At 37.9% G+C, this 14850-nt stretch overlaps 1 protein-coding gene across 1 annotated transcript in view; it reads right to left on the reverse strand.

The window, feature by feature from the left end:
• The window catches only part of LOC132847972 (NACHT and WD repeat domain-containing protein 2), a 46746-nt gene that overhangs the window by 14932 nt on the left and 16964 nt on the right, over nucleotides 1-14850 (reverse strand). Inside the window, exon 4 of the mRNA XM_060873476.1 lies at nucleotides 9353-9469. Coding sequence (XP_060729459.1) covers nucleotides 9353-9469 — 117 coding nt within the window. The remainder of the gene's footprint in view (nucleotides 1-9352; nucleotides 9470-14850) is intronic.

Here is a 14850-nt window from a genome sequence, read left to right on the forward strand (position 1 = left end):
CCTTCAATTGTGTCTGAGAAGGAAGGACAGCCATAGATTTTCCTCTCTCTCTCTCTCTCTCTCTCTCTCTCTCTCTCTCTCTGTCCTCACCGTGTGAATGTGCCCTCTTTGTAGTGCCACCTGGCTCCTGACAAGATCCCACACTAATTATTATTGTCTGTGGTCGCAGGTGTGTGAATGGATGTTTAAAAGACTCATGGCATTTTGTTGGCCTGTAATTGCTAATTCACCGGTTCACCTGTACAAGTGAATAATTCTCTTTGCATAATCCATAAAAAATGGAAACTTCAGTGCAGCTTATTATTGTAACTGTTGTGACAACCGATAGCCTCACCTTCCTCAGGTGATGGGACGCAGAGTTAGGTCTTTACCAGTAAATACATTCAAATGAGTCTCCATGCCTTATAAAAGATGGCTGGACTTTTACATTAGATTACTGATGGTACTAACTTGCTTATGCTTATGTTTATTTAGGCCCAATATACTCTAGAAGGTTTCTGCTTAAATTTTTTATTGTTATTACATTATTTGTATTACATTGAGTTTAGGTGGATGTGGTAGCCTAGTGGTTAAGGTTTTGGTCTACAAATGAGAAGGTTGTGAGTTTGAATCACAGGTCCACCAAGCTACCACTGCTGGGCCCCTGAACAAGGCCCTTAACCCTCAATTGCTCAGTCATATAAAATGAGATAAAAATGTAAGTTTCTCTGTATAAGAGCATCTGCTAAATGCTATAAATGTAGTTTATTTGTGTCTTGCTTTGGTTTAACTGTGTTTTTAAGATCTGAAAATTTTGCCTGGTTATATATATTTGATTAAATCAGATGTTGCTATTTTCACTTTGGTGATACCTATAGAGCATATCACATTTTCCCCCACCATTATTTATTATTTTATTACATTTATTATCACATTTATTTTCTTTATTTCCATTGTTTTTTTTCAAAAACATTGAACTTTTGTAATATTTTAACAGTCTGATAAATGCTTGATTTAAGGTAAATTTTACACATAGCAGACGCCCTTATCCAGAACGACTTACATTTTTATACAACTGAGTGTTAAGGGCCTTGCTCAGGGGCCCAGCAGTGGCAGCTTGGTGGACGTAGGAATCAAACTCACAACCTTCCGCTTGGTAGACCAACACCTTAACCACTAGGCTACCACATCCACCAAATGACAGTCAATTACCAGCATTTATAGCAAATAAGTAGCGAATCAATCGATGACAATTTAAAAACAAATAACACTGATAATTGCAATTAGACATATGGGGACCTCGAACCAAAATGTAGGTAACATGGTTCAGTGACAGCGTGTAGTTTGTAAATGTGAATCAGAATGAGCAGATGGATCTTTATCAGCTCATTAGTCTTGCAGTTGAGTAATAGGTTCATTTGCATATAAGAGGCACCTTGAGGAGCTGACCTGGACACAGAGATTTACTGTAGGTAAACGTGTTATTCAGAGACTCTTACAGAGCATCAAATGATTTTGAGATTATATATAAAGTAGATATAAATAAAGTGTCTGATTACATTTTTGGAGGGATTTGTTTATATGAAATGAGGATGTGTTTCTTTGATCAGATCATGCCTCAGCTTATACAGTACAGTATGTGTAAATAATACTGTAATTACATCCAGTTTCCGTTAAATTTGAGATATATTTCAAGCTACCATGATTAAAAATCTACCTAGAAACAGAATTCACCTAATTACAAGCCGGGATGGAAAATGGTTCATTTTAATGCTTCACTGTGGCCTTAAAAAAGAAAAAAAAAGAAAAGAAATAAAAATAGATCACACATACATAACCATTTTTATTTTGAGCAACCTCAGACTCTACTTCAATGAAATATATTTTCCCCTGCTCTTCATATGTAATTCTTTCCTTAGATGTTTAATTGTTTATTTCATTGGATTTTAATGCTTTTAATGCTTTTAATGTAGCTGTTTGGCTTTGAAAATGAAAAATGGAAAAATGCATCATCTGAATAGTTTATTAAATAGGTTTTTATATGAAATTGCACTGATAACTCTGTTGACCTTCTGTGAACACTGTAACACAATTACAGCACAAAAATGTTATTTGATATTGAACATATTCGTTCAGTAACTGCACTACACTGAAGCCCAAAAATATATATATCCTCATCCGTGTTATCAGCTATGTGTGTTAAAGACCCTCAAATATTTCAGAGGCATTCAAAACTCTAGAGCCATCTCTGTATAGGATTCAACTGCTTGTGTTTTGTCAATCAGGTATATATAGTGATTCTAACAGAGAAGAAATAGTCCTTTAGGTCCAATCCCATGTTTTAAAGAGAGAACTAGAGTTAGTGCTAATGTGTTGAAATACTTGCCAGCCAGCATGCTATTAACTATACACAGTCACTTCTCAGTGTCTAGTGATTGCATTGTCTTATTTCCATGAGAGATTCCATGAGATGATAAAAGTCTCTAATTTTAATTGTGTTTACATAGATATTGGGAACTGTGGTGATGGTGCAGGAAAGTGCTGGTTTCAGTCCAAAAGATTTAGTGTGTGTGTGTGTGTGTGTGTGTGTGTGTGTGTATACACCTTTAGTCATGTGGAAATGGTGCAATTAATAAAATAAATCAGAATAGATTTACTTGCCATTATGACTGCAATGTTTGAACATTGTGCTACATTTATTTTAATCCAGGTGACCAGTTTCCTGTTTTTTGGCCAATGTTCTTCTTTTGAGGCTAAACTACACAATACACAACGTTTTGTGAAGTATTGTAAAAAAAATTAAATAAATAAAAAAAATGAAAGGTTGCAGAATTTTAAAGTCTTTTTTACAAGTACTGGTGTGCCTGAGCCAATTGGATAATTTTCTGTTAGATTTTATTATGCATTTCATTCAATCTCTAGCAGGTTAAGGTTTATTATAAAATCTTTTTGAATTATTGGATAAAGTTGGTTGTTACATTAAAAATGTAGAGCCTTAAGTACAGCTTGCTGAGTCATTGGCATCCTACCTAGTGCACAGTGAACCAGTTAAAAGTTGTCCTGTTGCATTCATGGACAGACTGATGGGAGTTAAATACTGGTCTGGTTGATGTAAACAAATATCAACTTGGCCGTTGTTTCTAAAGTCTGACTAAAGTGAAATTTGGTATATCAGAGAATTGGTAAAATTCTTACTTGGGGCTGATATACTGTCATGTATAAAAAGTCCCAAAAATGGAGTTGAAGATATGCTGTGTTCAAATGAAATGCTTTTATTTCAGGCATCTTCAAAGGAGCATGAGTTTCATAGGGAGGAGTAGTGTAATTGGTTGTTGTGTCTTGATTTTAGGATGCTAGGAGTCTTCACACGCTAAAAGGCCATTTTGGGTGACACAAGTACACTTATCTTAAATTTCTGTCATTTTCACTGTATTCTCTGAAGAGTGTATTGTGGTAAACTACATAACGTCCTTAGAAGCATTTCTGTCATTTCTTGTAGTGATACACAATTGTATATCATAACTATTCTTTGAAGTGGTTGTAGGAGTGTGTCTAAATTGTACTTTCTTTTTTCTTTGTGCTTTTCTTCAGTCTATTCTTTTCTGTCTCTTCCACCACCTCGTTGTGCCCGAGGCTCTGTGACTGTGTGTCAGCTGAACATCTCCTCTAACAAGTGCTTTGATCTATCTGTCTCTTAACTTCTCTGTGTTTTTGCAAAGAGGTGTCAAAGTCTTAGTGAGAATCTAAGAGCATTTGGGCTATGCTCTGATTCTTTACCTACAACAGTTAATCACATTGACTATTTAAAAATCATATTAATATTAACTGCTTAAAATAAAACTGAAAAAAAGGCGCCTTTGATAGAAGAGTGACTCATGTAGGGCATCATCACCCAAAACTCCTCATCATTACTTAAAATAGGTCCTATTCCAGACTCAGAGCATCTGATCTACAGTATCACTTCTTTTTATTCTAATATGTCTCTCTCTCTCTCTCTCTCTCTCTCTCTCTCTCTCTCTCTCTCTCTCTTTCTCTTTCTCTCACAGACACACACACACCCACACACACACTTGCAGGCTGTCATAGTCAGATTAAAAAGCTCCAATCTGCACACAGTCCCTCTCTGGAGACTCAAACTGACACATGCAACCCAGAACTGTCAACTTCAACCCTCTACTCTTGTCTTTTCCCTTTTTCTGATCAAACACTGGGTTCCCAGTTTACAATAAGCAGTCCTGAACTAACACATAACTCCAAGTAACAGCACGTCACAACTACAGAGAGGACATCACATATCAAGTGTCTAAAAACATACAACGAGAGCTTTAGGGATGATGTCTTGTCAGCTTATTTTGTTGTGTTGTAAGAAAACACCTCAAAGGTCAGTGACTGTTTTGCATAGCTTGCAAATAGGTCAGGAGGAGTGTTTGGGTAAAGCTGGGAAGTCTGTATGGGTTTTCCTTGAAACTTTTACGTGTTTTGCGTCACTGCCTCTGGGATTCACGTTTTGGAGAATCCGAATCTGAGAGTCTGAATTCTTTCCCTAGAGAAACAGCAAAGCACATCTCACAGCTCTGAGCTCTGACCTCATTCTCTTAGGGAATAATAAAGCAGATTTTTCTGGCAAGAGCAGACTAGCCAGGGCGTCTCCAGACTCTGATCTCAAACAGAATGTCTTAGAAAGAAACTTTTCCTAAACTATAAAAAAGCAGTAGAGGAAAAAATATATACGGCCGTGTTTTTATGTTTTCTATTTTAGCTGTTTGACAAAAAAAAGGACGGTTAACATTCTTCCCAATATCTAAGGATAGTTTTGCAGAAAATTGGCCATAATTTTAGAGAGATTGCAGATGTTTAAATACAGTCTAACGGCTAATTTTATTCAGCCTTGGAGGAAACCAGTGCGGTTTGATCAGAGATAGAGATTACATATTTCATTGAGCTGAGAGAAGGAGCTTAAAAGAGGGCAAAAGGAACTTGGGATTTGCTGGAATACAGGAAGGACATAGATGTTTGAGATTAGTAGGAATGTATTGGGAGAGAATGACTCGAAGAGAGATGGAGAGAGTGACAAGATCTATTAAATGAGGTGTGAGAGCTGGAGAAAGACAGATGACTGAGAACACCACTAAGATAAGGGGAATGGAGAGAGAAAATGAGAAACTGAGATTAAATTAGAAAAGGGATGTTTGAGTACCAGAGAGAGTTATAAAGGGGGTAGGCAGCAAAATGAGGGATAGCTATTGAAGTGTTGGAAGAGAGTGTGTGTCCTGTAAGAGTGTGACCGTCATAGACAGTCAACAGACATAGGCAATATGTGGGAGATTGCATGAGGTAGAGGGAGAACGATATCACAATGAGAAAGAGGATAGTAGGAGGATGGGGGACCAATGGTATTCCCCGCTCTCTTTTTCTCTCCTCAATCCACTTGTCATTCCCTGACTCCAATTATCCTCCTACCCCTCACCCACATCTCTCATTTACATTTTAATCATTTAACATCAATCTAACCCACACCTGTGCACTGATCTCTCATCTGCACTTGACCTGACAGCGATCAGCACTACACACACCCACACACACCAGAGAAGAGTGATTATTACAAAAACCTGTCCTGTTTTCATGCACATTTTTGATTACAGTTGTTAAAAAAAACAGTGATTAGTGCTTGTCACTGCACTTGTCTGAAGTTGATTAAGTCTGTGTGGCATCTGGGATTCATCCAGATGTTCGGCGGGAACACCTGAGATTGTTCAGCGTGCTCCTGCTGTCGATGAACAGCCTTGTTCTTAACTAGACATTGTTCATTACGAGTCAGCAGAGTACTCAAAGCATGTGTCAATTGCAGAGAAAGATTTTGATTAGCATACGATTAATTGCACATCTTTAATGCGTTGCACACAACATAGTGGCAGATAGAATACCAAGCATCTGCGTTCAGATCGAGGTTTGAACACACATTATAGAGATAATGAGAAATGAACATTGTAAAGCATTTTTAGTTTTGGAGTGTAACAGGCTTCCAAATTTGGAATTTTGCTACATTTGGAATAACCAGGCTTGTGGGAAGAAGAAGAAATGGAACATGACATAATGTGTTAAAATTAATTTTCCCTGCCAAGTGCATGGTGATGCAATCAAAAACCAGGAGATATTTAGCAGTCATTATGGTCTGATGTAAGATAAAAATGATTAAGATAATTTGGGCAAATGAATCATGTACAAAATAGCCATGGACATAAATGAACAAACTGGTTCCAAAACTCTACATCACCCGTGTTAAAACACTCTGCATTATTGTTCTTCTAGCACTCTTATCTTGTCGGTCTTTCAACACTCTTCCTCAGAGACAACAATCTGCCTTGTTGGTCTTAGAACACTCGGCTTCAACAGTCTTCCAAAACTCTGCCTCACTAATCATCTAACTCATTGTCTCACTGTTCTTCTAGCTGTCTGTCCTTCCCGTCTTACAGCACTCCACTCAACAGTCTTCAAAATAGTGCTTCAGTAGTCTTCTAACACTCTTGCTGTTCTTCCAACACTATACATCACCTGTCTTCCACCAGTCTTCCTGACACATTGCCTGACTGTTTTTCCAACACGCTCATGCCTCACCCAGCCTTGAACACTCTGCTTCACTAGACCCACTAACCCACTGCCTTTTCACAAACTTCCTTGCTCTCCTTCCAACTCTGTGCCTCACTAATTTTTAAACGGTCTGCCTTGCAAGACTTCCAACACAAGATATCACAAATCTTCCAACACTCTGTCATGCTGAACGTCCAACACATTCTGGCTCTCTTAGTGTCCAAAACTCGCTTGTCTTCCAATACCTTGCCTTACCAATTTTCTCTCCCATACTAATCCTTTAGCACTTTGCCTTGCCAGGCGTCCAACTCTCCTGTATTTAACCTAAAGCCATTATTACCTGCTATAACATCTGCCATTACTACAGTATGTGAGAAGGCAGAGGTGTGGAATGCATTAGAATTGTGCACTACAATCACAAGCTGAGAAACTTTACAAACCTTACCCACATTACTTTAACCAGAAGTGGCATACTTAAAACTTCAATCTGATCTGTATTTTTTTCCTGACATACAACATATGTCTTCATCCTCCCTGACTGCAGAAGACTTTGCTTCTTTCTACCAGGAGAAGATTGAGGAAATCTGCCGGACCTTCACTTCAGCCCCGACTGCACTTACATCTCAGAGTATGGATTCCCCTACACCTTTGTTGTCGCATTTCTCAACTGTAACAGCAGAAGAGATTCTAAAACTCATCCAGTCTTGCAATCCTACCACCTGCCCATTGGATCCACTCCCTTCCACTATTCTCCAGACCATCTCGCAAGACCTTCTGCCCTTCATTACCACTATCGCCAATAGATCCATAGCATCTGGTCAGGTACCAACTACTTTCAAGAGAGCAAGGGTTATTCCCATCCTGAAGAAACCTGCTCTGGATCCATCAGACATCAGTAACTACAGACCGGTATCACTTCTCTCATTTCTTTCAAAAATTCTTGAACGCATTGTCTTTAATCAACTGTCTGTCTATCTCTCACAGAACAACCTCCAAGACCCCAACCAGTCTGGCTTTAATGCAGCTCATTCCACAGAGACAGCCCTTTTAGATGTCTCTGAGAAACTACATGCTGCTAGATCAGCCAATCTCTCATCCGTCCTTATCCTCCTTGACCTTTCAGCAGCGTTTGATACGGTCAACCATAAGACTCTCTTAGCCACCCTCAGGAGTCTTGGGATTTGCGGATCAGCTTGGGAATGGTTCGCTTCCTACCTGGAAGGACGCTCATATCAGGTAACATGGAGGGGAGTGACATCTGCTCCACGCAGACTCTCCACTGGCGTCCCACAAGGCTCAGTGCTTGGTCCTCTTCTTTTCTCCCTGTCTACTCACTCTCTTGGTGAAGTTATTTCCTCACATGGGTTCTCTTACCACTGCTATGCTGATGATACACAACTTATCTTCTCTTTCCCACCCGCAGATGCCACAGCTTCTGACCGGATCTCTGCATGTCTGGCAGAAATTTCATCATGGATGACTGCTCATCAGTTAAAGCTTAATCCTAGCAAAACTGAGCTGCTCTTCATCCCAGGTGATTCATCCCCAGGTCATGATCTTGCTATATCCTTGCACAACGATCTGATCTCCCCTTCAGCCACAGCTCGCAACCTTGGGGTAACCATGGACAATCAACTGTCCTTTTCCTCTCATGTTGCTAATGTGACTCGCTCATGTCGGTTTCTTCTCTACAACATTAGAAGGATTCGGCCATTTCTGTCCACACAGGCTGCTCAGGTACTTGTTCAGTCTCTTGTCATTTCTAGACTGGATTACTGTAATGCACTGCTGGCAGGTCTACCTATGAACGCAATCCGTCCTCTGCAAATGATCCAAAATGCAGCTGCCCGGCTTGTTTTCAACCTGCCAAAGTTCTCGCATACCACCCCGCTGCTGCGATCCCTCTGCACGCATCAGATTCAAAACACTGATGCTGGCCTACAAAGCCAAAAATGGACCAGCTCCCTCTTACCTCAAAGCCCTCATCACTCCTCGCACTGCACCCCTGCACCCTCTGATCTACCAGCACTGCTCGACTGGTTCCACCATCTCTCAGGGTAAGAGGCAAGTATACTACAAGACTCTTCTCTGTACTGGCACCAAGGTGGTGGAATGAACTTCCCCTAGAGGTCCGGACAGCTGAGTCACTGGATATTTTCAAGCGGCGGTTGAAGACCTACTTATTCAGGAAACACTTCAACTAGCACTTCCTTCCTTATCTTTCGCATTTAAAAAAAAAAAAAAAAAAAAAACCCACAACCTTTGACACTTTTTCAGTGTAACTTTGAACAAATGTTTTAAACTCATGGTATCTTAAGTATGTAACTTAGTGAGCCAGCATTAATGTATTCAATGTTAGAGATTTAAGCACTTATGTACGTCGCTCTGGATAAGGGCGTCTGCCAAATGCTGTAAATGTAAATGTAAATGTAAACATATAACAACTCCTGCATGCATCCATCTTTTTAGCTAAACCTTTTACACCAAAACTGTTGATATACTATATCATCTTACTAATAAAGTCTGACCATTAGAGAGTATTTTTTATATGTATCTCTACAGTGTTACAGACCTTTTCTCCCATTTAGTTAGCTCTTTCAGCTTTGCTTTATATAGAGAACACAGTTGTACTGTATGTGTGTGTGTGTGTGTGTGTGTGTGTGTGTATGTGTGTGTGGGGGTACATTTAAAAATTAATACTTATTTAGGATAATTAGTAAGCTTTATACAATACAAAACTTGTCATTTTACTCTTATGGGTTGATAGAAAGTCATATATACCCACAACAAAGCATGGACCAGCAGAAGTCTTCAGGCATTCCTCCAGAAGCTTCATACGCAGTCTCTGTAGTTCTGGGCTGTCCCACTCCTCTGGGTCCACCCCCCAGTACAGGTCCACAACCTGAAACACACACATACACACACACACACACACACACACACATACACACACAAACACACACACACAGACAGAGCTGAAGTTAACTGATTACAGCAGTGCAGCATTTTTATTACTATCATTTGTTACTATTACTAACTTTATTTTATACTACAATTTTATTGTAATACACTATGCTTTAATTATAATAAAATACAGTTTTATACACTGGTTTTTCTGTTGAATTCTGAACCATCACACCAAAATGATTATAATTTTGTGTCAATTAATTGATTATGATTATTGATTACATACAAAAATACATATATAATCAACAAATAATTAATATATAATTAATAACATAATTAACTGATAGCTAATTACTAGTTGAAACTGATTTATTTTATTTCTTTTATTATTATTCTCTTATTCTCACACAGTATGACTTTAAAACTGAAACGGTGCAATAGAGACAGGGAGTCAAAGACAGCGAGAGCATGAAAAGACATGAAAATGGAGTCTACATGGATTGTTTCAATAGGGAGCTAAGACTTGCTTTCGCACAGCAAACAGATTTGACAGCATACTGCTAGAAACGAACAGTGTTAAATGAGCACAGTGGAGGGAGACGGGTCTTTCTGTGAACACTTTCTTTCCCATCTCACTTTTGTGTTTCTATTATTTGTTGTTTGTTATGTGCAAGTTTCTGTATGTGAGTGTGGTTAGAAGTGTAAAAATGGCATATTACTAAATAACAGTGTTAAAGTCTCCTGTGGAGCTTGTTAAACTCTCCTTTCCCCAAAACATCGAGGGCCAGCTTGGCCATCTAGGTGTAATATACACATGCACACAAACCCACACCTCAGTGCAATGATTATCAATAATACCTAATGCTCATATATAAGCTCCTGTTGCCAGGATATGCGCCTCAGGTGTGATGAGAATGTCATTAATGATGTCTTTTCTTGAGCTTTTGTTTGTTTCATGTCAGTCAAAACATCACATACAGTATATCCATATAGAATGTGTCAGTGGGATTCAAATCTGGACCAATACCCAGTCCGTGTCAGCAGTCTTACAGAGATATACAGTATAGCATCAGATCGCTGCATTTCTGCATCTCTAGCTGCTTGAGGTATTATAATGCACTTAGTATGTGTAGATGAGAGACACAGACAGCATATGTGTATTGGCTGTGGTAAAAACAGTGTAATGAAGAAGGACAGGGCATTTCTACAGCACCAGTATTGCGGAGTGTCCCTGGACACATTTGTCAGAATCGGTTCCACTGACACACATAATCCAAACAGCAAGCTTGTGTGTGTGTGTGTTTATGTGAAGTTACTGAATGGTTTACATAGCAGTTATTCTATCTATTTACCCAATTCATTCATTCATTCATTCATTCATTTTCTACCGCTTATCCGAATTACCTCGGGTCACGGGGAGCCTGTGCCTATCTCAGGCGCCATTGGGCATCAAGGCAGGATACACCCTGGATGGAGTGCCAACCCATCGCAGGGCACACACACACACTCTCATTCACTCACACAATCACACACTAGGGACAATTTTCCAGAGATGCCAATCAACCTGCATGTCTTTGGACCGGGGGAGGAAACCGGAGTACCCGGAGGAAACCCCCGAGGCACGGGGAGAACATGCAAACTCCACACACACAAGGTGGAGGCGGGAATCGAACCCCGACCCTGGAGGTGTGAGGCAAACGTGCTAACCACTAAGCCACCGTGCCCCCCTATTTACCCAATTATTGGAGAAATTGTCTATCTAATTTGATCATAAAAAAATTAATCCAGACTGTTGGTTTAGTCTCATCCTTTTTTAAAAAAAGAATTAAATAAATTACGTTTGTGTACAATTTTTCGGAGCCAAAAATTGCTTCGAAATATTAGCAGATGGTTATGCTGCATAGCTTGTCAGACACTTCCATCGAGTGTATTGCAGAACTATTGCTTGCACTATCAATCCCTTTTTTCCTAATTAGACACACACACACACACAAAGCTTTGATAGTAATTTAAGCTTTGAAGTAATGGAACAGGTTTTTCCCAAAGGCAACTCTGACACAGTTTCTTGTGACAAATGCCAACTTCAAAATCCAGTGAGCCATCCACATTTCACCATTAAGGAGCAATACAACCAACCTCCAGACCCCAAACCTCTGACACTGTAAGGACTGCATTTATGTAGGAGGACCACACACTCACACATATACAGTACCACAGTGCATTCATCTAACATAGGTTGGCAGGAAGGAGGGATTAACAGCATGAGTAATTAGGGACATGACAATGTCCCTAGATACTTATTGACAACACAATAAAGCAACATCTGAACACAAGTGCACTAATGACCAGCTCACATGTTCCTTCTTTTCTAGGATTCCCACAACCAAGATGGAAATGTAAATCTTTAATGAGCAGGTCAGAGGTAACAGTGGAAGAAAGAAAACAAGACAAAAAGAAAACAGGACACTCAAGCTATTCCACACCATCTTTGGCAAACCCTGTCTTCATGGACCATGCATTATATGCATTGTCATGTTGGAACAGGTTTGGACCTCTAAGTTCCAGTGGGAAATATACATTTTATTTTATAGCATGCAAGACAGATGTTACAGCATTCTATACAAATATATGCTGTAACATCTGTCTTGCATGCTATAAAGTGGGTCCGATCTATTTTTTTTACTCTTTAATCCTTTTTTTTCCAACAAAATGCATTTGGAAGGGAAATTAAACATACTCTCCATTTGCCATCAAACTGAGCACTCGAAATATACTGTGGCAAAGGTGATTAATGCATGAATAAAAACTGGCTATAGTTCAGTGCCTCCAGTTTTCTAAACATAAACCTGTGCATCTAAATGTAAATTATTTGCCTGATGGTGACTTCTCACCCAAGACTAGCCACAAGACTTCAGGTAAGAAAAGGAATATATTAATGAAGTCATCACGGAGCGTATTTTAAATATTTAAAAAAAAATTCTGCACCAAATTTCAATCCTGTGTCTCTTCTATTGAGTCCTTGGTGCCAGTCAAAATGTTAACTTGGAGAACTGATCACTGTCATCACTGTCATCACTGTCATGTTATTTCAACCTTAGATCATTGTTCATCAGTGTCAATATTTGGAGCAGAACAAGCCGGCTGCTGAATTGTTTTTTTTTTTTTCCCTTTAATCCTTCTGCAGCTCTATACTATACTGTATTTTCTGTATTATCTCTATATAATTGTCACTTAGTAGTATATATATATATATATATATATATATATATATATATATATATATATATATATATATATATATTTATATTTCTGTATATTATCTGTATATATGTTGTATGTTTTATTGCTGAGTACCTGCATTATGCAATAAAGTTCAATCGTCCAAGCCATCAACCTCAAAGTCATTTATTCAGACCATTTTAAGTAAATACCCGAGGTCCAGTCCTTACAGGGGTCATTATCCACCTAGAAATGTTCACAATTTTGCTCAACTTTAATAACAAATAAATTTAAAGATCCAGTAATCCAGTATTAGTAGATTATCGCCAGAACCCATAACTTCTAACTCAAATAATACACCAATGTATACATACAATAAGTAAAATAATATCAAAAAAAATTTTTTTGCATAATAATTGGCCAGGGCTGTGTCATCATGAACACTGATCGAAGGATTTGTATGCTTATTTCTATGTAAATCCCTCCTGGTGGCAGGAGGAGGATTTAACTGTACCTATCTATTAAGAAGAGGCAGAATATGGTGATTATGAGTTGCGTAAAGTATCTGAGGTTAAGAGACACTTAAAAGAACATTCTTTACCAAGTCTATCATTAAGCATGTGATTCTGCTGCTGTATATAGCATGCCGATACGCTGTGGGGAATAAATTCACAGTTCCTAAAGGTATAATCATTAGGCTTTATGGCTATGCTTAGATATTTATGAGTATGCCTTAGAGAGCTGGGAATGAAGCCATGCAAAAAAACAGGAAAAGAAAACAGATCAGCCATGCTTCAGGAATAATACATACGTATTAACGCTAATATCAGGCAGCTAGCTGCAAAGGCTGCAATTACTTATATATGTATGAAACAGTTTTTTTTTTTACTACACATCATATGACATTCTATATAATTGCAATCCATGCAACACTAAACTCAACTTCTTTTCTCTAATGAATAATTTCATATCTAACTAAATCATTAAGCACTTAATACATCATGAAACGTGATGTGGTTTTTTTGTTGTAGCTGGAAGCAGTGCATGTGTTTTAACAGTGGCAGTGATGCTATTCATTAACCTTCTGTAAAGGGATTTCAGTAAAATGCACAACAATGTTTTGCAAGTTGCTTGATCATCATTATACCACAGCTAATTTACACTTCACTTTGCATAGTGTTTTATATCACACTTAATTCTTGCACTTGCACGATTTCCTAGCAGTAGAATTTCTATGTAATATAATTTATACATACAGTATATATAAGTGAATGGCCAATTTAAGTATCCTGACCTTGGCAAATTATCATTAAAAAAATAAATAAATAAACAAATTAACTTAACAAATAAACACACACACACACACACACACACACACACACACATATATATATGGCGAATTCAGTTTAAGCTACAGATGCTACCAATCTTTCTAACTACTTTTATGATCACTTCCATACACCGTGATGGCTTTTTTAACCTACTTAGAATAATATTTAGATTAAAAGTATACTTTTAAAATGACAGGCTGTTTTTTTTTCTTATTAACCTCAAGAATAGAAAAAGGACTGATTAGTATAACAATCTAAGTAAAAAAGAATCTTTTGCAATCATTGGATAATAACTGTGGTATAACCGTAACATCACGGTTCACCTTCCTGGTGTTTTTATTTAACCGCATGTTCTAATCTGTTATCCTTTATTCACAGATTAACTGCAACATTAACGTACGCCTATACTTGAAAAAATTAAATGAACTGAACACAACAACGAGCTGATCAATGAGCTGATAATGAATTTCTGTGATTATGTGATTGATATCCTGTTATTTAAATGAGTAGTCCTTTTAGTTGTAAAACTAACTTGTCATTATTTGTATGACTTATTAGTATTATTTATGCAAGTGTCATGGCTAAATTCCAACAGACTAACACAGTTGAGAATCATTTTTGTACGTAGTATATAAGAACCGTCCTGAAATAAGAAAATGTCCTGCATTTTCATGACCAATTTAGAAGTTTCTGATCTTTAAGAAAGAAAAAATAAATTATCCAATGTATTTCATTTGTAATTTGAAAACCAGACAAAGTGCAAATTAAGAACAAGAATAGTTTAAAACTTTTTTTAACTGTAAATACTTTTTTCCAAGAGATTAAC

This window comes from Tachysurus vachellii, chromosome 7 (assembly GCF_030014155.1).
Source record: "Tachysurus vachellii isolate PV-2020 chromosome 7, HZAU_Pvac_v1, whole genome shotgun sequence".
NCBI classification, from domain to species: domain Eukaryota; kingdom Metazoa; phylum Chordata; class Actinopteri; order Siluriformes; family Bagridae; genus Tachysurus; species Tachysurus vachellii.